Here is a 25395-nt window from a genome sequence, read left to right as displayed (position 1 = left end):
CACGCAGCCGAATTTTAAACTTACCAAAGTAATGTGACCTGTAGTTGCATATTCTGACCCTTTTAAACTCCGCGTTATTTACGACTATTAGGTGAAAGAAAGCAGATAGTTAACTTGAAGTTAAATACCCAGCCGGCCAAAGACTCGTCTCTACGCCAATTACAATCCAGGCGTTTAGTTACGTGATAAATATGTACGACCATGTTTTCCAGGAAAGCCAGTCGGGCAAATCTTATCATGAATTCTCATGATAACGCCATATTTTCTGCGTGTCTCGCTTATTCGCTCCAGTACCCAACACCTTGACCTTGAATGTGTAAAAAACTATCGCAGGATTTTGCAATAAATTCAACTAATGTTACATAAATATTAATAGATAACTCTGGCACCGTGTCGACCCAAAATTATACTTTTTGCTGTCCATACTTTATTAACCCATGAAGGGATAAAATTTGCGTTACAGTAACCTGCAAATGGGAGTCTGCATGTGATGATGGTATGCACGATTTTCATTTTTGCTCACGAGCGCCGCCATTATGGTCAACGGATGGCGGCCGGTGAATCGTGCTTCATGCGCGCAGATGGCAGTTTTGGAGTTGGTTTCGTTATTTATCTCCGTGGGTTGTCGATTTGATGCTGTTCAGGGTATCGATGCTAAATTAAGATAAATAACACGTTCAGTATTAGCATGGAATCTTTTTGAGCGAAAAACTGCCTATTTTCAGTCGTTTTACGAAGTCTTTCGGTACTGGTTTGTGTTGTGACAACTCGTTACTCACGAGAACGAGAAGCCGAGAACGTGGCATATCAACTTAACCTCTCCTAAGATATAGTGCACATATATTTGTAAATAGCTGGTCGTGTATTTACGTAATTAGAATTAGTTAATTTAATTTATTCGTGTAATACAGTTTATGTTTGATACCGTATGGACATGTTGGTTTCTTGCAAAGAACTTTTACAGTAAACAACCTATTATATTGCCTGTGACTGTGAGATAACAGACATGAATGGAGATGCGGGATCGTGGACTGTGACAGGAAGATCACACTATCATTGTTGTGGTTCTCAAATGCAACAACGACTCAACTCAAGAAAGACCATGAATCTATCTTTTCCCCGGAAGAAATGGATATAAAAAATTTGACGTGAAGTCGGGCCGAATTTTTAAGTGAGTAAATTACCATAAGTGTTTCAATCAGATTATACTCTCTCCTTTTCTTTTGTGATAACGCAGGGTTGTAACCATGGCACAAGGCTCCGAGTCACAAGTCAATCTCCATTTTATAGTTTTGGCTCGAGTCAAGTTGAGTCATTTTCAATTCACCGAGTCAAGTCCCAGTCCAAGTTATAGAGCAGAGGGTCGAGTCCGAGTCATGGTATTATGACTCGAGTCCGAGTTCAAGTCATTATTTTGACTGTTCAGTTTCCAGTTAAAGTCTCGTTAAACCCACTTTTTAACTCTGTTTAGTGATATCTAATGGTTTGCATTTATAATATACTAATTTTACTCACATTTAGCAATTTCTGGTCACATTTTCAAGTATCAGAACCAAATCCCAATCGTGTGGTTACTTTACTATTCTTCGAAATTAACATGAAATGTTGGCCTTGGCCGTCCGAGTCTCGAGTCATATGAGTTGGTTCGAGTAATGCGCAGTGACTCGAGTCTAAGTCGAGTCAATACACAAATTGACTCTAGTCGAGTCGAATCATTTCCGTATTTTCAGAAAATGACTCGAGTCAAGTCGAGTCATCAGAAAGTCGTGACTCGGGTCTGACTCTAGTCGAGTCATTACATTTACAACCCTGTGATAACATTGCTATTGACTTTTGTCTAGATAACTGGAAATACACGTGCTTGAAGGGAACATTTTAATGACGAGGATTTTGTCTTGCAGACGTCACTATTCGAAAATTGGAGCAGTTCCTGGGATATTCAAGTGGATGAAGTCGTCACCATCAAGAAGGGTGTTGCACATGCATCAGAGGTGAGATCAATGTAAACTGACATGATATGATGCTACAAATTACTTTCAATTCTTAACAATGACTGGTACATTTCGCGAACTCGGCACATATATCAATTGGTTGGAATGGAGAGTCCAATCACTACTTGATACTGCCTTTCGAACAATATGTAGAGTGCATTGCAGCCAAAAATATAACTTGCACAACTCATTGAAAAATTCCAAGGAGTGCTTGGCCATTCTAGAATCGCGTAAAAGTATTACTGGTTATTATGATTAGTGCAGCAAAATCCAGAGCTCAATCCCAAGCTGTTGTATCACTTGAACTGCGACAAACATTATGACCGAACATTATTAGTGATATTAGTGTGTGGCAAGCTGACAGACATTTTATCCAATTCGGCTCATTTGTGATTGTTTACTTTAAATTATTTTCTGCAATTGGTTATGCCACCAACATTAATTATTTAGTAAAAGGTACTAATTACTTGAAAAACGTAGATGTACTTGAATAACTGCTATTTTTAGTTGATCGTAAATATACCATAACCATGACTGTTTTCATTTCTGTCGGCATGTTATTAATGCATCTAACTGTATTTGTAGTGGACATCATACTCCAGAAGAAATTCCTGGTCCAAGTAGCAACAATCAGATTTCATATCTACAACAGCCATTGCTGGATCACACATATTGTGAAGAAGATTTTCCCCTCTTCGAAAAGTCATCTAAAGCAAAGGGAATAATTCGGGATTCAAGTAGCGAGCTGGAGAAGCTGATTTTGTGCACGATTCAAGGCATCTGATGATATATGTTTCTGTATTACTCTGGATTTTCAAGTTACGGATTGGTTTTGAAGTTTTTTGATATAGTCTCATCAACAGCTGCAACTGTTCCACTTTGATTAGCTGTTAAAAATGATGTCAGAAGTGGTATATTGAAGAATTTCAATGTAAAGGCAAATTCAAAACTTTGTCAAGTTGCAAGACGAACTGTTTTTATTTCTTTGTCGGATTCACCAAGGCTTTGGAGTTTCACCTTGGTGTTCGATTCAACTTGTCCACTGCATCTGTTAGAAGGTTATCGATAACTTGGGCAAATTTTTCAGATTTTACTCTTGGGAAATCGGCAATTTGAGTGAGTAGAGAGAAAATTAGAGAACATATGCCCGATCCTTCAGATGAGGAAATTATAGTAGCACACATGCTAATAATAGACTGACACTGTGAATAACGAGTGCAGACACCATCATGCTTGTTTCTTCAGAGTGAACTTTTTTATTACTATAAGAACTATGTAACTTGTAAATGCTTGATTGGTATCACGCCACATGGTCATAGTGGCTACATACACACAAGTCAAGTCTGCTTTACATTGCTCACCCATTCATTTTTTATCTGCTCAATAAACATAGAAATAACATTCAACAGTTCTGTTGGGTATTGTATATTGACAAATTATCAGATATATTGACAATTTGTCCGCTATTTGCTAGGAGCTAGCCAGTTATGCACAAAGCTATCCGGGACACAACCGGAGGTGGTCAAAGTAGTCACCGTCGCTACTCAAGTAGAAGTAATGCCGGAATTTCTACTCAAGTAGTAGGAGTGGTGGCTCACAAGTAAGTAAGTAAGTAGGTATTCTACGTTTATTTTGCCTACAAAACTGAAAACTGTCAAGTAGAAGTAGTCTAGAATCATAACTACTTAAAAAGTAGTGTGAGTAGGAAAAATCTACTTCAAGTACTTCAAGAAGTAGGAGTACTTCGTTACTGACCACCTCTGGACACAACTGGGAGTTAGCTAGCGGCTTGGTGGATGTGTCCACCGTGGAGAACTAAGTTTAAACCCAGTTTAAATGAAAGATCTCCCGGTCGCCATGACGCTTTCATATCCCGCAAATGAGCAAGGTGTCCATGACAATCTAGCTCAGGGGTTCTCAACTTTCCTTGCATAACGGGCCGCATCATAACAGCAAAAACCGCTGCGGGCCGCAGAACATTATTACCGTATATTTGTGGACTACTCTTATATTTAGGCTAATATAGCCTATTTACCAGTCGTATATGGGCATTTAGTACATTTGTATGCATTCTACAGCATTAATGGACAGCGTTCGTAAGCTTTCAGTTGCTGTTTCCAGTGAGATTATGTCATCTTCCGACGGAACAAGTAAATCTCTTCATGAAGCGTGTATTGCATTCGTTCTCAAGTCGGTATGTGCAGTGTGCTCCTTCAAACCCTTGCTCCAGAGAACTGAACTCTCTCTTTCAATGCGTGAGCGAGCAAGTATAAAATTAAGGTGACTTTTTCGTTACAGAGGCCATTGTCACTTTGAGCTCTCAGTGATATGAGAAGTCTCATGTTCAGGGTAACTTCTGAGCAAACCAATCAACTCTTCTCCTTTCCTTCCATGGCTGATCCTTGTCGATCATCGATGGTCCGTGGCGTTGTGGCTGGTCGATGAGGCACATCTGCACCTGGAACATGAAATACTGCAGCAGTATATGGTGCACTCGACAATCATCGGACTGGGGCAGTGCAACTGGAAACATTGCAAGGACAGCAATTTGTAGTTATATTGTAAAGCTTCGTATTTGTTTATTACTAAACAATTTGCTGACAAGTTATTTGATTTTAGTTTCCAGCACAATTTTTTGTTTTGACAATATGCAATATCAAGCATTGACCCCAACAACACTGTTCTGATACTGACATGCTCAAACTCATCAGGATCTCTGATGATACTTGCAAAGTCACGAAGTCTAATTCTCAAAGCCAGTTAGGAGCCTAATTTGAGTGCTTGAATAAATCTACCAAGGACCTCTGCTAGTATAAATTACAACATGCCTCTAAAATCTCTTATGTAAGATTCAGCCTTTGCTATTTCCATTACCTCTCGATTCACTGACAATCCTGTCTACGTCGGCAAAACTGAACTCTGGTAGACCCGTCAACAACTCAGAAAATACAAGCTCCATACATTGCTGTGTAAATTGTTACTGTTACTAGTGACATCAAAAGACTCAGTCAGCAGCAGTTCAGTTAAAGCAAAAATACAGTCACACGCTAAAGGCTTCTCAAACAGCTATAATGAAGAAGTAGGGTCTGGATTTCGCTAGCAATGACATGAAATCAGGCATTAGTAGTGTTGCAATAACTAACAACTCATGCATTCGCAGTAACGAGTCGCCATAAAGGAAAAACAACTGCAATATTTCTGCACACAATGGTAGCCTTATGGAGGCAAAATTATGACCGCCATCCGTCCATAGGGGGCGCTAAAGCGGTGAGAATCGTCCATTTACTACTATCTGTTGTCGCAGAATTCTACCTTCGCTATGGACCAATGATTCTTTTTATGACGCATGAATGATGGTATTGTCGCCTCGAATCCATCACTTCACGTGGCGCACTGCATGATGTTGGTCGCATATTATAGTTTGACTCAAATAGTTTAGTTTATGGGCGTATCATTGTAGTTTGTTATTTAATTCGTAGTATTTGTTTGTATTAGGAATTTGGATTGTGTTATAAATTATTTGGTCAGTTGTATAAACGCTGGGAATTTGGATCATTAAAAACCGTACTTCACCCAAGAAGACCCGTGTTTGAGTTTCAACCGGAGCGAAGACAGCTAACAGTGCTACGTCGTGTACCCAGATTAGGCCAGAAATTTCTGCGGTTACACAAGTTTTTAATGACTACGGGTGGTTTCCTCAACTTAAGTGTCTGCTGTCACTCGACTGAGTCACGCCTGTTCCTCAAACTTAACTTCGAGATCTTAAAGTTTCCTCACACTCAACTTAACTGAGTGGAGCTTGACACTCAACCCCATATCGTCGCAGTGGAATCGAAGTATCTTATGTCCAGTTTTCAAATTTTGAAGCTCCCTTCTTTAAACTTGAAAAAAATCGACTTTTCTGAAAGTTTTGTATATCTTTCGGTCATTTCTTAGCCATGCTTACGTCTGTCTCAGTGTATCAAAGTTAATCGGGGCCAATACATGACTGAAAGAAGATGAAAACTTCACTCAAAGTTAATTTTCCCAAAATGTGTAAAATGGACATAAGATACTTTGATTCCACTGCGACGATATGTAAAAATCCCGAAATAGGTTGCCAGATTTATTTTTATCTAAATGACGTCATGATCCAAAGTCGTCGCTAAGGTAACGGCGTAGGTTTTGATTGTTGTCGTCCCAAAACCGAAATATCGACCATTTTGCGAATAACAGTCGAAGAAATGACTGATTTGATAGAGGAACTTGAAATTTTCCAATCTGTAGCCATTCCTCGCAGACGGCTGAGGGATGTAAAGAATCCGTTTGAAAAATACGACGACAAAGAATTTATTAAAAGATATAGATTATACAAAAACGCAGTTATTGAAATATTTAATACAATACAAGGTGACGAGATTTTTCAAGCCAGGAGTCATGCCCGACATCCTCTGCTGCAACTGACAATAGCATTGCGTTTTTTTACCACCGGTCATTTCCAAGTCACAGATGGAGACCTTGCTGGCGTCTCTCGCCACACTGCGCGCAGAAGTGTTCACCGTGTGGCGTACGCGATATCTAAGCATAAAATTAGTTTCATGCACTCAATGCATAACACTGCAACATTAAAATCTCAATTTTATATAGTAAAAAGTTCCCGGAAGTGGTTGCGGCAATCGACTGCACGCATATCGCCAAAGTCTCTCTCGTTGGCGATAACGCCAAAACGTTCCACAACCGAAAGGGTTTCATGTCGGTTAACGTGAAAGTCGTATGCAATGCGGACCAGAAAATAATGAATATTGTCGTGCGCGGGCCGGGCTCGTGCTACGATTCCAGGATTTTCCGGAATTCAAGGCTGGCCGACGATTTTGATGATGGAAAAATTGATGGAATTCTGTTGGGAGACAATGGCTACCCGCTACTAAAACATTTACCAACTCCAATAATCAACCCGACAACGGAACGGGAGAAAAAATATAATCGCGCTTACATTGCGACTCGCGCAAGAATTGAACAATGTTTCGGAGTGATGAAACAAAGATTCCGTGTTCTCCGAATCCCACTGAGAACAAAATTGCAAAGCAGCGTCTCAATAATAATATCAATTGCGTGCTTACATAACGTAGCAGTTGCCTTGAAGCAACCCCTTGCCTTGAAGCAACCCCTGCCCGAAGACGAGGACTTGGAGCCGAGTGTTTATGACGTCAACATCACAACTCCTCCTTCACAAGACGATACTCTGTCCGGAAGGGCAGTCAGAAACACCTTTATTGAGAACTACTTTCAAGTTGGGCCTATTAGTTTATAACGATTTAATTCTCACTTAGGCTATATTTATATGCTACTGTATTCGTATATATTTATATATATTTATTATTGGTTTTTATAGTTTTTGCTTGTATATATTTATATATATTTATTATTGGTTTTTATAGTTTTTGCTTATCTCAGTTTATTTACGTGGAATAAAAATATATATACACACAACCTGACCATCGCACATAACTTCAGCACCTGTTTGTTTATATTTGCTGTCATCCGCAGTAGCTTCCAGCCATTGCTATGCATTAATCTAGGAAATTGCGGTATGACTATTACGACGCAGAGGAATCCCCCTGAACATTACCTCAGAAGCCGTTTGCTTATGTTTTCAGTCGTCCGTTGCAGCTCCAACGTCATTGTTATACATTATTGTAGGTCATTGTGGTATAACTATGCTGACGCCGTTGCTGCGTGACGAGTAATGAGGCCTCGGATGACTGACCAACTGTAACGCCGGAGCTCTCGCAGTAACAAAAGAGATTAAGTTAGCACTACACGTACCTCAAGTTTCGGACGTTTTGAGTCCCGTTAAAAACTCATTTTATGGCTGAGGATACTTTATGATCGTCAATTGAGTAATACTCAGCACTCAAGCATGTGTCACTTGGCAACCGGAACTTGAGTATCATCTATGATCTCCACCCTACATCGCATCAAACGAAAGAAACGTTGCACTAAACGACAAAGGATATTCCCTAATGGAGCTGTTAAAAGATGTTGCCGTCTCCAGTCAACTAGCATCTAATCAACGTGGAATTGACGCCCTGGTGTTATCTGAAGATAATATGGAAGGCCCGATTCAACAATTAGCAACGCACGCCAAAGCGAATGGCGCGATAGGAGCTGCAGCACAGCCAAAAACAACTTGAACTAAACAAAGACTAAAACAAGTTCGAGTTGTGTGCCTGCTCGCATAGTTTCGCGTCATGTGAAAAGAAGCACCAAAAGTGCATTGCTAATCAAAGATAAACTACATATGATCAAAGGCAAAGGTTGGCAGTCGATCAAGTATGAAATCATGAATTCAAGAAGTCATGTTAGTCAATCACATCTGCTTTACGCATACTCTCGAGTTTTTCTTGCTCGAGGTTTGCAAGCTGGCACTGTGGTATTTTTTGCTTTATCATTGTTCCCCTTCGCGAGTGTGTAAAGCCTAGTGCACATTTGCGTAATTCGTACGCGCGTATACGATTTTCACTCTCTCACTAAGTTGGCCAAAACGAGAGCTTACGTCATCGCTGAACGAAAAGTGAGAATAAATTTAGCGCTGTGCCGCATGTTGTCGCTGCCGAGCGTCAGCAACGCAACAATCAAAATCACAGACCATGAAATTCGCATTGTACCAATGGCAACAGTAACAAACTTTTAAGTATACGGACATACGGTACTATAGTAGCAACGCAATTTGTAAATAAACAGTAAACCTATTTTATGCAGACGAAAAGATTTGCACGCACTAATGAGAAAAATGTAGGTTATCAAGAAAATCTATTCGTCTGCATAAAATAGGTTTGTTCAACTGAATAATAGTAGACTCCAACACTTTTAAATGAAACAAAGATCTGCCACGCGCAATGACAGTAAAGATATTGTTTTTATATTGCGGTGTGCACTGGCGAGGTTTTCACTCAGATGCTGACCGATTGACGAAGCATATGCTTGGTAATCGTCATAGCAGTCTGTTTTGGCAGCCAATTTGCACTGACATGCGAGCACCGTGCGATCATTTGCGCATGGTTTTGACCGAATCAGTCAAGGGATATGCTGCTTGAACAATCTTATCACAGTGGCCCTGTACGCGCGTACGAATTACGCAAATGTGCGCTACGCTTAAGACGATCATCTGTCACATAAAACTATTACATTTTTCAATACAACATCCATTGTAGCAGTATATTTATTAAACTCGAAGACTTTTCAGGTGCCTCTTTTCAAGAGTTATCGGCACACTAAGGGTGGAGGCCAAAATATAGATCAAATAATAGATCTGGCGATTTTGCACGTTGCTGGATTTTCTGCGGACCAGAAAGGTAGATTAGTAAGATTCTGCCACAACCAACTGAGTATAGACTGCTGCTTCTTGATCCTGGTCGCCACCAGGATTAAAGTCTCGATTAAGGTACACAAGCATATAAATTTGGCGAGGTTTGTAATAGTTAGGACATTGTAGATTGGAATTGCTTATCTGAGGTTCGTTATAAAGATAGTGAAGATCGCATGTTGACGATATTTTGTTACCGGTACTCAATTGTGCTTCTTATTGACTGATGATCATGTTATTACAGAATGTTTAATGATAATGATAATTGCATACAAATTATGTAATGAATGAGTTCCGCCGTTCTCTTGCATTGGATACAATCAACCAAGCCGTGAAATGCTACATCGCCAAACATGGCAAAAGAACAGAACAGTAATTGAAGGTTGCTTCAAAACAACAGAAAGTGCCCAAACTGAAAATGCCTGTTAAGGCTTTCAGAACATTCAATTGGAAGAGTGACTGAAGATATGGTATCTGACCCGGTGATGGTGCTATTTATTTCAAGGTAAATTTGTAGACATTGATTATATCCATAATGTGGCGCATATCAGTAAATTAATGGTTATAGAGCTGTCATACCATCATAGGATCAGCCACTTGAACATCATTTTAAAAGTGATTCCACCGTATTGTCTGTAGTTACTGCAGAAAATCAATCATGTAAGTTATATTGCGAGAGAGTAATGAGAACTCGTTCGATATATTGACCGCATCGAGAAGTGTTCCCCATGATGATGATCGGTTCGTGTCAGAGGCAACTCTTGTTATTGTCATCACTACTTTTTGCTAACATATCAATTGTACGAGTGTAGATGTATATTATATCGAATTCTTATCCACTGGTGTATTCAAGGGAATGCATTCACGATATCAAACGTTCTTGTCATAACATTCAGCGATTTTATAATGATTTTTTGCTAGTCGCCAAATGATCGGTTTCAGTATTTTCCACCATACTGGCAAATATGCATGTGCATTGTGCATATGTAAACATACGTATAGCCTCAAATCCTTCTGAAACATTCACATGTTTTCCAGAAACAAGCTACATGGAATCGCAGTCAACATGCGTGACAAAGACAAGTGATCTGCCGATCTGCCACCTGGTATGTAGCTTAAACTCATTTGAATTTCATGTCGGGTTGATATTTCAAAATAGACAATCTTGCAGTTTGGCAAACTTTTGCTCCACTGCCCCAACTATTGTTATGTAAAAAATTCCCACATTGTACTGAGTTTGCTAGTGAAGTGTATCTGCGAACGATAGAGTTGGAAATGGTGTTTGACTGCTCGAAAGATTGCTGATTACCAGTGCAATACACATAGTTACAATCCTGTAACAATTGATATAAGATGGTATACAATGGAGCCTGACCGATTATATCGCTTTGCCGATAATATAGACTCGATATCACTCTTTGAAAGAATTATTGGTATCGGCCATTGGAAATGAATATATATGGGCAGTTTTCGTGAGGTCACAGCATGGTGATAGGAAGTCCATAAACTATAATCTTTGACCACTAGACTGAGAATATTGATATATTTCACATATATTACACTTTACAGGTGTCCTGATACAGCCTTTCTAGTTTATTTCCTGTCCAAGTATAGCATTGGCTGTAAAGCTGTTCAGATAGATGCCCTGAAGGTTTTCAAATGCGCATTTTAAGGTATTCCACACAATTTGAATATAGGCTATAGTGGTTATCGGTGAAGGGGTTAGATATTGGTTTTATCGGTATCGGCCCAAAACTCCTATATCAGTCGGCCTCTGGTATACATATACAATACAATGAAAACTACCACTTCTGCACTATGATCAGCTGGTTGCAGAATTACAAGCTTTTAATGACTAGAGACTGACCGATTATTGGTTCACCGCTCATATCGAATGGATACCCCACTTGGAAACAGATATTGATATCAGCCATTAGTGGAAAAAATATCAGCCAACAAGGCAGGGAGAATTTACAAATGATTTCTTTGTGATTGGCTTCCTAATACAAGTTTTAGTTTAATCATAGGTTACTACCTCATCGCAAGTTTAATCATACGTTACTACCTCATCGCAGAGTCAATATGAACTTCTTTTAATTCAGAAAAACAATGAGCTGAGAATTAAACTGATGGTGTCGAAGATTGATGAGCTCAAAGAAAGAAAAGACATGAGAGACGAAGAAAGATATTTCAGAAAGCAAGAATTCGAAATGCGTATCGAAGAACATGCGATAAAAATGGAAAAATATAGATTAGAACTTGGACAATTGAGGAATTAGTGACATCTGTAATGCAATATTTCTGTGTTCAATTATTTCATTGTGCCTTCCTGTCAAGTTATGTAAATAGCCGATTACTCATTTTCTGAAAAGCAGCATTTCTTTATAATATTTCATTGTGCCTGCCTGCCTGTCCCCTCTAATTTTCGACGAGTTTGCGCACACTCAGCAACTCACTACAGACCCTTGGACAACAGTGCGTAAACGTCTGTAAAAAAAGTCATCACTTCGGATTTTTTCGTGCGCAACTTGGATTTTCTGTACGCAGAGACCATGTCAGCACTGCGCATTTGCGCACGTGAGTAGCTTAGAGGGAACATTGCTTATAGGTATTATTGACGGTGCACATTTTTTGAAATGCAACATTTCTTAATAATATTTCATTGTGCCCGCCTGCCAAGTGTTCCTCGCTTTATAGGTATTGTCGATGGCGCAAATATTTTGGTACATTTTTTTCAATTCATATTTGTCAATTTGAATACAAATAATGGGACACTGCTCTTTGTTTATTACCTACAGTGCAATTGTAGTTAAATCTTTCATTCCACGAAGTCATGCACATTTCATTCTCTTTATTATTTTTACACCAGCACGGTTTACTGTGTTTGTTAAAATTTTAAAATAAACATAATTAGTAGAAATATGTGTTGATCTTATTTTCAAGATAGGCTATTGCGTCAGTGTATCCAACTTCAGATGTTATATCCGTAGCTTCCTCGGGAGTAACTACAATATCAGGAACTGGCTCATTGGTTTTTGTAGCAAAATTGTTCAAACATATGGTTGCAATGATTGCCAGGACGGTATTTTCGATTTGCATTCGCATAGGATTTAGCAACATCTGGAAACGCTGTTTCAGAACGCAAAAGCATTGCTCGATCAGCATGCATGTCTTTGAGTACATATAGCTGTATTTTTTTTCTTGTGCAAGCTGTGGATTTGTTAATGGAGTCATCAGGTACATTTTTAGAGCATAGAGCCTCTGTCTCCCAGCACAACAGCATTAGTCACTACCGGTATTCTCTTGGCATTGCAGTCCATTTGACAGTTCGAAGAAAAATATCCCTTCCTGCAACGATAAATTTTCTGGTACAGAGCCACCTGGGGACTTTATTGGGATATGGGTACCATCAATGCAACCGATGACATTTGGAACTCCACTATGTCAAAGAAATCACTCTTTGTTGGTAACGAATCATCCAATCGTGGGATAAATTTTCTCTATTCTCTGATAATGCCCGAGAAATGCAGTGGATTATTCGGCGTGCAGTTGTCCGGCTTACACACCAATCAAATCAGCATCTGTTTGTTGAAAATGATGTAGCAAAAAATCGGAGAGCACAGAGTAATTGCATCATGGGGTGCAAAGCTTGGCACCGTACATCCAACCATGGGCTGTCTTTAATCATGTCCAATAGAATTACCGTAGCTCCCTTGTAAAATCTGTAGCGGTCATCGAATTCATTTTCTGGGTATTTTACAAATGAGTCCGATATGTCTGCCAAGTAATGCCTAGGCATAACAATTGTATTCTCGTTGTCCGAACTGCCATCTACGATGTCCAAAATATCCATACTACAGACAGTAATAACAACAGTACCAGCTTGCAATGCCGTCTTTAGAACTTATAACTGTGAATAAACTACAGAGTAATATGCATTAAAGCTGCAAAGTGGCTTCAAATCAATTTCATAAGTCTACCTAGGAAACGACGGCATTCATAGCACATGACCAAAATCGACAACATTTCCAATCAGCATTGCCATTGAAGCAATATTCACTACGAAGTCGATTGGTTGACATGGCAACCTTCCACGGATCACTACATTTTGCGTCATTTTGACGCAATAGCGTCCTACATCCTGGATTTGTAGATCTACTAACTTCGCACGAACATCCAATGTTTTGGCGTGCGGATCATCTACTTCTAAATCGGGAGATCTTGGAACTCGCAGATTAAGCGAAAATCCAGGATGTTTTTACTCAGCTTTTTGGCCTCCACCCTTAAGGGATTTAAACAGATTTAAAAGCAAAACCAAAAAGGCAAAGTATGACGCAACAATCAAAATCACAGACCATGAAATTCGCATCGTATCAATGGCAACAATAACAAACTACGAAGTATACGGACATACGGTACTATACTAGCAGCACAATTTGTAAATAAACAATTACACGCACGGAACAACACGCACTAATGAGAAATTTGTAGGTTATAGAGGAAATCTTTCTGTCTGCATAAAATAGGTTTGCTCAACTGAATAATAGTAGACTCCAACACTTTTAAATGAAACACAGACCTACCACGCGCAATGACAGTGAACATATTGTCATCATAGTGCTGTGCACAGGCAAGGTTTTCGCTCAGATGCTGACCGATTGACGAAGCATATGCTTGGTAATCATCATAGCAGTCTGTTTTTGCAGCCAATTTGCACTGACGTGCGAGCTCCGTGCGATCATTTGCGCATGTTTTTGACCGAATCAATTTTGGGATATGCTGCTTAATACGCTCAAACAATCTTTGAGATGTACGTCCTACATACCTACTATCACAGTGGCACTTGTATTGGTAAACAACATTACTTGCATCAAAGGCAGGAAGTACATCTTTTCGAGAGTTGGGTAACAAGGGTTTCGTCGTGTACACTACATGCGTGTTAACGCTGTAGTAGCAACGGTGAACAGCCGATTTAATAAGCTTTTCAAATCGGCTAGACACGTTACCTAGCCAAGGTAGGTGTAAAAATGCCGGGCATTTTTCTGGGCCATATTTTGGAGCTGTATCCGATTTTTTCAATACCCTAGAGATGGAGCATTTTAATATGTGGTCCGGATAGCCATTTTTGGAGAGAATCAAGTGGATATCATCCAATTCGCGTGACAGTTTTTCCGGTGAGCAGTTTAAATCCCTTTAGTGTGCCGATAACTCTTGAAAAGAGGCACCCGAAAAGTCTTCGAGTTTAATAAATATACTGCTACAATGGATGTTGTATTGAAAGCTATATTCAAGTTCTGTACCACGAACCAGCTATTTAAGTACTTCCGGAAAAGGTACAGTGTCGCTCAGATGAACAAATTGAATTTGTTAGTCAAGAGCCGAGGGAAGATCAGAGCTTTGCGGTCGTCAATAGATCACCTAAAGAAATGCGTTGAACTACGAGTAGTTCCGAAGCGCATCAGGAGTAGAATCGACAAGTCTCGCGCTCGACATAACCCCAACATCGAACGGGCATTTCTTTTCGATGAGATCGAGAAAAAGAAATCTTCTATACCACACTGGTGGAAGAAATGTCGATCACTTCAACAAGAAGTCAGAGATTTCCTGTCATTTTTTGACTTGATGCGTTTTTGCCGTTACCTGAGTATTATTGACACTCGCAAGGAAAAGGAGAACCAGAGGAAGTATGACCGTAACCTCAAAGTTTTATTTCAAAATCGGTTTGGAAATTCGCCAAGTACGGGGAAGAAAATCATAGCAAATCTCTCTAGTTATAAACTCAGTGATATCGAAGAATTTGTATTGTCTCATGGATTGGATTTTTGTTTGCCTCCCAACAACGTTAAGAGAGAAGAAATATTCGCTGATTTCGAGGTATTAATTGGTCAACTACAACACCATAGACCATTATCTCCGGAATATTTTTTGCGATGAAAGCTAAGCTCAGTGATCTTGCACATGCGTATTGTGGTACCCCAGTGGACGCCGGTGATTTTCTGATGAACAAGGATTGTCTTAAAGCCATCAAATCCTTACGTTCAAACGAAAAAATTTGCATCACAAAACCTGACAAAGGTTCTGGAGTTGTGATTTTGAACCGGGCAGATTACAACATGAAAATGGAATCCATTCTTCAAGATTCGTCAAAGTTCACCAACCTGGGTCCTTCCGACATGAACGATAACACGCGCAAGTTAGAAATGAAGCTGCAGCGTCGCCTTCTCAAACTGAAGAAGGATGGAGTACTTCCTTCAAATCTGTACGAGTCTCTACGCCCAACGGGATCACAACGGCCGCGTATGTACGGTTTACCGAAAACACATAAAGGTAACGTGCCTATTCGCCCCATATTGTCTATGTGTGGATCGGCACAGCATAATTTAGCCAAATGGCTTAACACCGTCATTGAGCCAGTTCGATCCTTGTATACGCACCACTGCGTTCGCGACTCGTTCACGTTTGTAGACGAATTAAAACGCGCCAAATTAGATCCGTCCAATGTATTTCTTAGCTCATTTGATGTGAAAAGTCTTTTTACTAACGTACCATTGTCGGAAACTTTTGAAATCTGCACAGACGCGCTTTATGATGGCACGCTTGAACCTCCGAAACTACCGCGTGAAATATTTCTTGAATTGTTGCAAACTGCTACTAGTAGCGTTGAATTCAGCTTTATTGACACGATGTTCCGTCAATGCAATGGTAATTCGATGGGTTCACCGTTGGGACCTAGTCTGGCCGATATATTCGTGGGATACCATGAAAAGAAATTGTTTGAAAACGTCGCAAAACCTCTCCTCTATTTTAGATATGTCGATGACACCTTTGTTGCCTTTAAAAATGAGCGAGAGTGTAATAATTTCTTCGAAAAATTGAATTGTCTCCATCCAGCTCTACAATTTACCGTGGAAAAGGAAACTGATGCTGCCCTTCCCTTTTTAGACGTCTTAGTAGAGAGATCAGGACAAACGTTTTTAACGTCGGTGTACAGAAAACCTACTTTCACTGGTCATTATATTCGTTGGGATTCATTCTGCCCGAAGCGGCGTAAATTAAACCTCATTTCATCTCTCGTTAATCGCGCCTTGCGCCTCTGCTCACCGGAAAAACTGTCACGCGAATTGGATGATATCCACTTGATTCTCTCCAAAAATGGCTATCCGGACCACATATTAAAATGCTCCATCTCTAGGGTATTGAAAATATCGGATACAGCTCCAAAATATGGCCCAGAAAAATGCCCGGCATTTTTACACCTACCTTGGCTAGGTAACGTGTCTAGCCGATTTGAAAAGCTTATTAAATCGGCTGTTCACCGTTGCTACTACAGCGTTAACACGCATGTAGTGTACACGACGAAACCCTTGTTACCCAACTCTCGAAAAGATGTACTTCCTGCCTTTGATGCAAGTAATGTTGTTTACCAATACAAGTGCCACTGTGATAGTAGGTATGTAGGACGTACATCTCAAAGATTGTTTGAGCGTATTAAGCAGCATATCCCAAAATTGATTCGGTCAAAAACATGCGCAAATGATCGCACGGAGCTCGCACGTCAGTGCAAATTGGCTGCAAAAACAGACTGCTATGATGATTACCAAGCATATGCTTCGTCAATCGGTCAGCATCTGAGCGAAAACCTTGCCTGTGCACAGCACTATGATGACAATATGTTCACTGTCATTGCGCGTGGTAGGTCTGTGTTTCATTTAAAAGTGTTGGAGTCTACTATTATTCAGTTGAGCAAACCTATTTTATGCAGACAGAAAGATTTCCTCTATAACCTACAAATTTCTCATTAGTGCGTGTTGTTCCGTGCGTGTAATTGTTTATTTACAAATTGTGCTGCTAGTACAGTACCGTATGTCCGTATACTTCGTAGTTTGTTATTGTTGCCATTGATACGATGCGAATTTCATGGTCTGTGATTTTGATTGTTGCGTCATACTTTGCCTTTTTGGTTTTGCTTTTAAATCTGTTTAAATCCCTTTAGTGTGCCGATAACTCTTGAAAAGAGGCACCCGAAAAGTCTTCGAGTTTAATAAATATACTGCTACAATGGATGTTGTATTGAAAGCTATATTCAAGTTCTGTACCACGAACCAGTTATTTAAAAACTATTACAGTAAACTGGTATTACAGCGTCCGAATCAACTCAATCACTTTTTGACTGAGATAACTTGCGGTATTGTAGTCTGAAGTTCGAAGATCACCCGTCTGTCCCGTCAGAAAACCATCAGTCATTTCCCCAGTTTGATTTAATAGGTCATCAGACAACTATGGTGCAATAGCCCAATGTATCAGAATGATAATTGAATAATAACGAAGTCGACTCGAAGAGTGGGAAAGTACTCCGGGAATCCTGAAGTGTAAGCTCACTTACGTTCATAGTCACTCAACTGTGACAAGTCACTCAACTATGACAAGTCGTCCGACCGTATTTTCATCGAGCGAGAACTGTTGCACAACTGAATCGTAACTAGTCTGGTAAGCTCAGCATTGATTTCAACGCTTGTGGATGTGGAATAGGTTGGGTTTTGCTGCGCAAACATGGCTGATTGTGCTGCTGTTAATTGTAACTCTAGTACGAGGAAAAGGAAGTCAGTGAACGGTGGGGAGGCAGGATTTAATCATAGATTTGATTGTTTTTTTCAATCGCTTCATTCAATATAATAGGTCTGAAAAATGAAGCACGTAGTACTGGTAGTAGTAGCACAGGAAAGAAGCGAAAAAAGTATCTGACGGTGCCTGATCTGTCCTCTTTTGGTTTCCAAAGAATCCTCAATGTCGTCAGAAGTTGGCAGTTAATATGAGACGAGACAAGTGGCAACCAACAGATGCATCTAGATTATGTGAAGCGTGTGCTACTCTAGTTTTATTCAGCGGTTTTCTTGAACGTTTAGATAGTGCATCTTAGAAACACCTTGAGCCAGGTCAGGTTAAACAGACATCAGACAACCGGAAAGTATTGATACAACGGTTACCATATTTTAGAAATCTGACAATAGACTTTCAGAATTTTAATGCTTGCAAAACCGGAGGAAAATTCTCAAAAAATAGGAAATTTTTATCACTTTGTAGTCGGTTCGGTTGACTAAAAAAAAGTCAACGTTCTCGGTGCCCAAAATACAGTTTTTTCGTTCACATTGTCGGGTGGTGGACTAAAAAGCTCGGTGCCCAAATTACATTTTTTCCTCCATAATGTCGGGTGGTTGAAAAAAAGTCAACTTTCCACTCAGCTCCCGAAATACCCGCCGGGGCGTCACTTCGGTGCTGATTTACGGCATCTCAGTCGAATTTTGCTGTGAATATGGCCAAAATCTCAAAAAAGAGGACAAAATCCCAAAAAATAGGGGAAAAAGCCAAAGAGGACAAATCCTCGTAAAAGAATACGTATGTTAACCCTAATGGATACGGACTGCAGTTTCCACAATTTTTGACATACCTAATCCTCCAAAACAAATTGATAGTGGTAGAAGGGTGGGAATAGCGCTGCTAATGAGCCAGTTGCAGCACAGAGTGAAAAAGTTCAGGTTGTCATTCATGCTAGGGAAGCAATTACAATATTTCATTCAGAAATCATTGAAAAGGACTCTTCTTACTCTGCTCCAGAAGCCGTATTTATCAATGTTGACTCAGATGATGAATCTGATCCCAATGTAAACGACGAATGTGAAAGAATCTGATCCCAATGTAAACGACGAATGTGAAAACTGAGAAATGCCACACTCTCATTCATGAAAACCGCCTACTATAACCGCTGCAACAATACATGGTATATTGTCCTGGTGAGTAGAAGTATAGCTAACCAAAGTATTATAGGGTTAGCTGACTGACTACTTAACCTGGAATCCTGTATCCTGGTGAGATCTTCTTAAGACGCAGATAGACGCATGACATACGAATATATTTCAGACGTTGTTACAAGTTACAAGTAGGTTTAGCAAATGAGTCTGCTGATACGAGAGAATCAGCAGTTTTATACTAGAGGCAAATTACTCTAGAACAGGATGTCTCTCGCTTACGAGATATACAGTATACACATTTCATGGTTGGGGGATCTCCTATACCGCCAACTGAGATGAAAGGTAAGGTATAGTTTTAAAGGAGCCTACCTGGCCATAGGCCATTTAGTTTACATGTATAAATCCTCATATAGTTCTCTCGCTGCTGGTTTCAATTTGGTTCAACAATAAATGAACAGCTTCTTGGAGGCACAGAACTTCAATGTACAATTGAATAGTTTATTCATATTGAAATGAACCCGAATATTTTCGGCTGATACCCATATCATCGGGCAATTACTAGATGCGGCTTTCAGACGTTCAAATGAATATTTTTCATCGATGGAGTTACTGGGCGTGCAATTGCTTGGAGTCTGTTAATATCCGGGGAAGATTCTGCAAAGAATGATTGTGTCTTTGACACCCACCATATATATGACAGCAGAATTCATTCCCATAGTGGCAGGCACATTTTGAGTCCAAAATATACCCAAAGCCGTCAACACAAATCTCAACCTTATGAATTTGGTTTTTCATCGATGCTTGAACAATTCCGTGGAGTGTGTGAGTGTGATCGGACTAGTCACGTATCGCTACTTAAAGTAGGCAAGTCCTGATTTATACTTCAATTCACCTTTACATAGAGTATTTTTTGCATCGTTGAAATACTTACTTCATCATGCCAGAAATAGACACCACCACTTCATCGACATGTTGTATCGGTACGACTACAAGATTTATAAAATAGACCAGTATTTCTACCTGAATATTTAGAATAAAAGAATAAGGGAAACGGATATGATAGAATTTAACGAAAAGAGAAAATACGCTAGCATACTTCAGTTTAATCAGGTTTGGCTCACAAGTACCGTAAAAAAACGACGAAAAAAGTGAAATCATTGGTTACTGGGCAAGCTGTTTCCTCGGTAATTGGGGGGCGCAGACCAGATGACCTCGCGGCCGTATCGCAACTCCGTCGTTAAAGCATCTCGATGGTGCAGACGAAAAAGAATGTCATCTGTCTCTCTCATGTATCAATGGCTTCCCATTTTTCCGGCCATATACAGTGGATATGAACACTGTACGATATTGCGCATTAGGTCAACTTGTTCTGAAACAAACTGGCGTATTTATTGTGATAGCTAATCATCGGTTCATTTAATGTGGATCTGGTACACCCTGGTAATATTTTTTGAGAATTCTCCTCCAGTTTTGCAAGTCTGAAAATTCTAAAAAAGTGTCCTCTTTAGATTTCCAAAATATGGTGACCCTGTCATATCCGTCTTGTCTTATATTCTTGTGTATATTCTATATATTCATGGATAAATACCGGTCCGTTTTATATATTCTCGTAGTCGTACTGTTGAAACATGGCCGCTGGAAATGTCGATGAAATGGTGTCTATTTCTGGCATCATGAAGTATTCAATGATGCAAAAAATGCTTTTTGTAAAGGTGAATTGAAGTATAAATCAGGGTTTGTACTCCAAGTGACAATGCGAGACCACACACTCCGTGGGATTGTTCGAGCATCAATGAAAGACCGACGTTATAATGTCGAGATTCGTGTTGACGGCTGTGGGCATATTTTCGATGCAATATGTACCTGCCTCAATGGGAATGAATTTTGCATTAATATGGTCGCAACGACCATATATGCTAATCGCAAAGGAGAATCGAACACTAATCTGCCGAATTCGTGGCTGTCAAATCCGAAATCATTCTTCGCAGAAGCTAACCCCATTTGCTAGCTATTCCTAGACCGCAGACCATTCCAAGCAATTGCACGAACAGTTAACTCAAGCGATAAGAAATATCTATTTTAACGTCTGAAAGCCGCACCTAGTAATTGCCCAATGATATGGATTATTGGACCAGAACCGGAGACATCTCTTGAAACACCGTTTTATCCACCACACATGGAACTACTGATCCGATATATATCTCAACGACACCAACGAGTTTTTGGAGAAGAGTAAAGTTGATGATAGTCAGATAAAATGGTTGTCAAATGTGCCTGCAGCACAGCGAGAAGAGTGTCCAATGTAGGGAAGGTTCAGATCACTGCGTTCAACCAGTAACAATTTTGGAAGTGATAAGACAGCTATGACCGACATCATTTACATATAAATTCATATCCACCGTCTTTTTTCAAGACACTGAAAGGAGAGTATCATCTTACTAAAGATGCCACACTGTTGGTAACAAGTGCATGAGAATAAAGCAATAAACGAATATTCTGACGTTACTGGAAAAGAGGTCAAAAAAGTCGGTTTCGTTTTATTTCCTTGCGTGTTTAGGCAGCAGTCCTGACGGAGTAATTATCAGGGTTGTAACCAAGTCACATGGTTCCGAGTCACGAGTCAATCTGACTTTTGTGGTTTTGACTCGAGTCGAGTCATTGTCAATTCATTACCGACTCGAGTCCGAGTCCAAGTCACCGTTTTAAGGGTCAAGTCCGAGTCATAGTGTTTTGACTCGAGTCGAGTCCAAGTCACAGTATTGAAGTCATGTTCAACATATGCTTTCAATCCTGCTTGGGTGATATCGAATTCCTTGCTTGCCAAACATGCTTATTTTGTCCCTATCATAGTCTTGGCACATGTTTATTTAGGCAGATAACATACAGTTCCTGGCCCCATTTACCGATGCTATAGATAGACGAGACAGGCCGCCAATACGATAACTTCACTAATCTTAGAACTTTAAATCAAATATCTGTCTTGTCAGTCTGATATATCACAAATACAAGCATTCAGTTTTTATTACGAGCACATCGACGACCGCTCACAAATAGCTTATAGAGAATTAACGAATTCACGTCTACATACTATCTGATAGAGAACTTACGAATTCACGTCTAGCTAGATACAAGCTGGTAAAGAATCAACAGATAAACGTTTTTGTAGAGGTACAGTTTTGCTTTCACATTATATCAGGTGGTTGACCAAAAAAAGGTCAACTTTCCCGCTCAGCTCCCGAAATAGTCGCCGGAGCGTTACTTTAGTTCTGATTTACTGTTATCTTAGTCGAATTTGCCCTACATTTACCAAAAAAATTCTCAAAAATGAGGACAGAATCTCCAATAGGAGGCTACTTCTTAAAATTGTTAGATGATCAAATTTGGCTCAATTCCAACCAGTAAAAAGCAATGCTAAGAGAAAATATTTTGGAATAATTACAAATAGAGACTTTCGGATTTTACCGGCTACCTCATGATATTGTTAGATTGTGTAAAAATATGATTCATATCAAATTTGGCTCAATTCCAACTGGAAGAAGCTAAGTTATTAGAGTGGAATATTTTGGATATGAAAAAATAGTCGACTTGCAACTAGTATGTAATTATATTATATGAAATCATTTCTCACTAAAAATACTCCATGTATTTCCAAATCCAAAATTTTCTCATCTCATATCATTGATTCCACTTTTTGAAATGAAGCCAGATTCAGTGTTCTTTTTATGCAACGTAACAATTTTATCAAGTAGCCACCCAATATAATAAAAAAAAGTTATTTTTGATCGGCCCTATTGTACAAACATCACACAACATTAGCCATTCATTATTACTCACGTGCACAATGCACATACCTAACAAATAGTCAAATGGACGGAGGGTATTGTGTGTTTTGACAGACAGCAGATAAAATCAATGAGTTACACTTGAAAAATACTAAAGTGAAAAGGAGATTCTCATATATGTTGAGGCGTCATGGCCTTAGAATAATCCACATCCACTGGATACACGTTCCACTGGTGCATTAGATGCAGGAATTTTAAACCACACTGAAGAGCATTAGATACTCATCCATTCTATTCGCCCAAAAATGCAAAGAATCATCGCCTTCAGATCTACATATGATCTTATCAGTCTCTTCCAATTAGGCCACTTGACCATCTGAGTCATTTAATTGGCTCTAATTGGACTCCGATGCTCATCACTGTACTGCGCTAAAAACTTGGTCAACATGAGTTCAACGTCGATATCGAATATTTTGATTATTTCGTTTGCAAGACAACAACTGTTTTCACCTATCAAAGGTTGAAAGGTACTTCTACTACCCATTGCTACCACAAAATTCTATCGGGAAACGTGGGTGGGCTATCCCTATGAGACTAGCTATCACAGATGAGGGTATTTAAAATTTCTTGATCATGTCTAAATCCACATCTTGTATGTTTATACATAACCAATCCTAATCCGATTCCAACAGTGAGTTGTTCTCAAGTTTGGATTCAGCCGTGAGTCTCTATTAAAGGATTCAGCCGTGCGTCACTATCAAAATCATTTTACTGTTGGGCACTGCTATAGTCACATTCACCCATAGCAGTACAGTAAACACCTTCCTTGACCACCGATCAGAGAAAAAGAATGCCGCCATCAGGTCGTCACTCCTTGAAAATCTGTTAGTCCAGATCAAAACCCATCACGAAAACATCTAAAATACGAATCCCATCCAAATCTGGCAAAATGACAAAAATTCCTTTTCATCTTTGTTAGGCATCATGTTATGAATCGACGTGCAGCTATGCATTGTATATGCGAAGAGACAGGTATGTTATCATCCACACAATGTAACAACGTTAAACATCTATTGCGGTTGCCGACTTGCCGTATGTGTGCCTGTACTGTACAGATATAAATTCACAATACTGCGCACTCTGTGCAGTGTATACTGTGCACTCTGTGCTGTGCAGTGTAATAATAAGTTGAGCATAAAACTGTGCAGTGTTAAGTTTAAGTTTGGCATAAAACAATTGTAGCATAAAACTGTGCAGTGTAATAAGTTTAAGTTTGGCATAAGACAATTGTAAAGTTACGCGAGCGATCAAATTGTTGCTACGTCATGCTGATACAATTTGGTGAGAGATGGTAGGTGAACTGCTGGCTTCCGATTGGTTGTTGAATTATTAAAAAGTTCGGGTGTGGAAAAAAATCCATACAAAATCCATACAAGAACAGGCACGTGAAGAGAAACAAAACATAATCCGAACCGCCATAGGAGACTATGAAAAAGCCAAGAGACTATGGTTCGCCTTTGCGGTTCAAATTCATCCTCACGGTAGCACACTGACACCACAATGGATTGAAAACCTTGCCCAAGCGCCTCGATCCCCTTACTATTTTCCTGGTGGATCAGTACATTGTTCAAAAAACCCGTTATAGTGACCTACGGGAATATTTGAAGGTCAGACCCCTTATTGCGACTGGCGTAAGGTTAATATATTATTTACGCTGATATATATGTTGATGTTTATTTCGTCGCCAACAGTGTCTCAAGCAAACGCGAAACTTTAGGCCTGGTCAGCTTATTTGAATCGATAGTGTCGCTTATGAGTACTGCATTTTGTAAATACTATGTGGATTACTGCATTTTTTATAACTACTACGTGTATAGGGAACTACAAAATCTTCGCACGATACGAGCCTGGTCAGCCGTCCTGTGAGGATTTTCGAAACCCTAAGGCTATGCCATTGGTGTTATGTTGATTGTTTTAAGTACAAGGAGCCGACATCCCTCCGCCTAGGCGTTATACACTGCTACGCCCTTAAATAAGCAGGACCCTAGGGACCAAGACCCCCTAGTTTAACGAAAACAAAATCCTAGATACTTTAGGTGCGAACCGTTTTTTATGATAAACAATATAAAATATAAATCTTAATCAACTAAACAAGGAACGAAAGTTAATCAAGCCAATCAAATTTAAAACAACCGACAGTGTCCACTAAGCGACACCTTAGTTAAGGGTAGTAACATGCGGTCCGATTAATAGGATTATGGTGATGATAATGCACTAAAGACATGACGTCCTTAATGTCGGCTAACTTGTCCGAATGAAATTTTCGTTTTATTGAACTGTGTTATTGTGTTATAAATTTACGGCAGGACAGACCGTCGCATGAATTATATGCGTAAACGAACCTTGGAGTATTAAAATATTTGTTAATTATGTACGATGATGTATAGCTTAAACCATGCCATGAATGATGTGTATGCCAATTTAACCAAGTTTTGCATAGAGTTACCTCATTTCCGTCTGCATTTTTAATT

At 39.5% G+C, this 25395-nt stretch overlaps 2 protein-coding genes and 2 long non-coding RNA genes across 6 annotated transcripts in view; 3 read left to right on the top strand and 1 right to left on the bottom strand.

Annotated features, from left to right (window-relative positions):
• The window catches only part of LOC145434828 (ARF GTPase-activating protein GIT2-like), a 336581-nt gene that overhangs the window by 270302 nt on the left and 40884 nt on the right, over nucleotides 1-25395 (bottom strand). The window lies entirely within an intron of this gene.
• Nucleotides 1-25395, top strand: part of LOC145434879 (uncharacterized) — a 44702-nt gene that overhangs the window by 15698 nt on the left and 3609 nt on the right. The window lies entirely within an intron of this gene.
• Nucleotides 515-3427, top strand: LOC145435735 (uncharacterized). Of its 2 annotated transcripts, XM_080313015.1 has the most exons (3): nucleotides 515-1171; nucleotides 1902-1991; nucleotides 2577-3426. In XM_080313015.1, exons 2-3 carry the CDS (start codon nucleotides 1948-1950, stop codon nucleotides 2773-2775), a joined length of 243 nt encoding a protein of 80 aa, XP_080169141.1. In that variant the 5' UTR covers nucleotides 515-1171; nucleotides 1902-1947; the 3' UTR covers nucleotides 2776-3426. The 2 variants fall into 2 exon arrangements, with proteins under 2 accessions (XP_080169141.1, XP_080169140.1); XM_080313014.1 differs by lacking the exon at nucleotides 515-1171 and having other exon boundaries at nucleotides 1183-1991; nucleotides 2577-3427.
• Nucleotides 9270-12709, top strand: LOC145435734 (uncharacterized). Its single transcript, XR_013913984.1, has 3 exons — nucleotides 9270-9841; nucleotides 10375-10442; nucleotides 11439-12709. It is a non-coding gene; the product is annotated as an uncharacterized LOC145435734 (long non-coding RNA).

Source organism: Botryllus schlosseri, chromosome 3 (genome assembly GCF_051294905.1).
Source record: "Botryllus schlosseri isolate E-star chromosome 3, Bs_hap1, whole genome shotgun sequence".
Taxonomy (NCBI): Eukaryota; Metazoa; Chordata; class Ascidiacea; order Stolidobranchia; family Styelidae; genus Botryllus; species Botryllus schlosseri.
The sequence above is the reverse complement of the archived record's forward strand: the minus strand, read 5'-3'. Positions and strand labels throughout refer to the sequence as shown.

Bases quoted from the DNA above. Each gene is read 5' to 3' on its own strand.
- LOC145435735 (XM_080313014.1), top strand. From the start codon at position 1,879: ATGACGAGGATTTTGTCTTGCAGACGTCACTATTCGAAAATTGGAGCA. The intron at 1,992-2,576 runs GTGAGATCAATG...CTGTATTTGTAG, and splicing joins GTGTTGCACATGCATCAGAG to TGGACATCATACTCCAGAAG.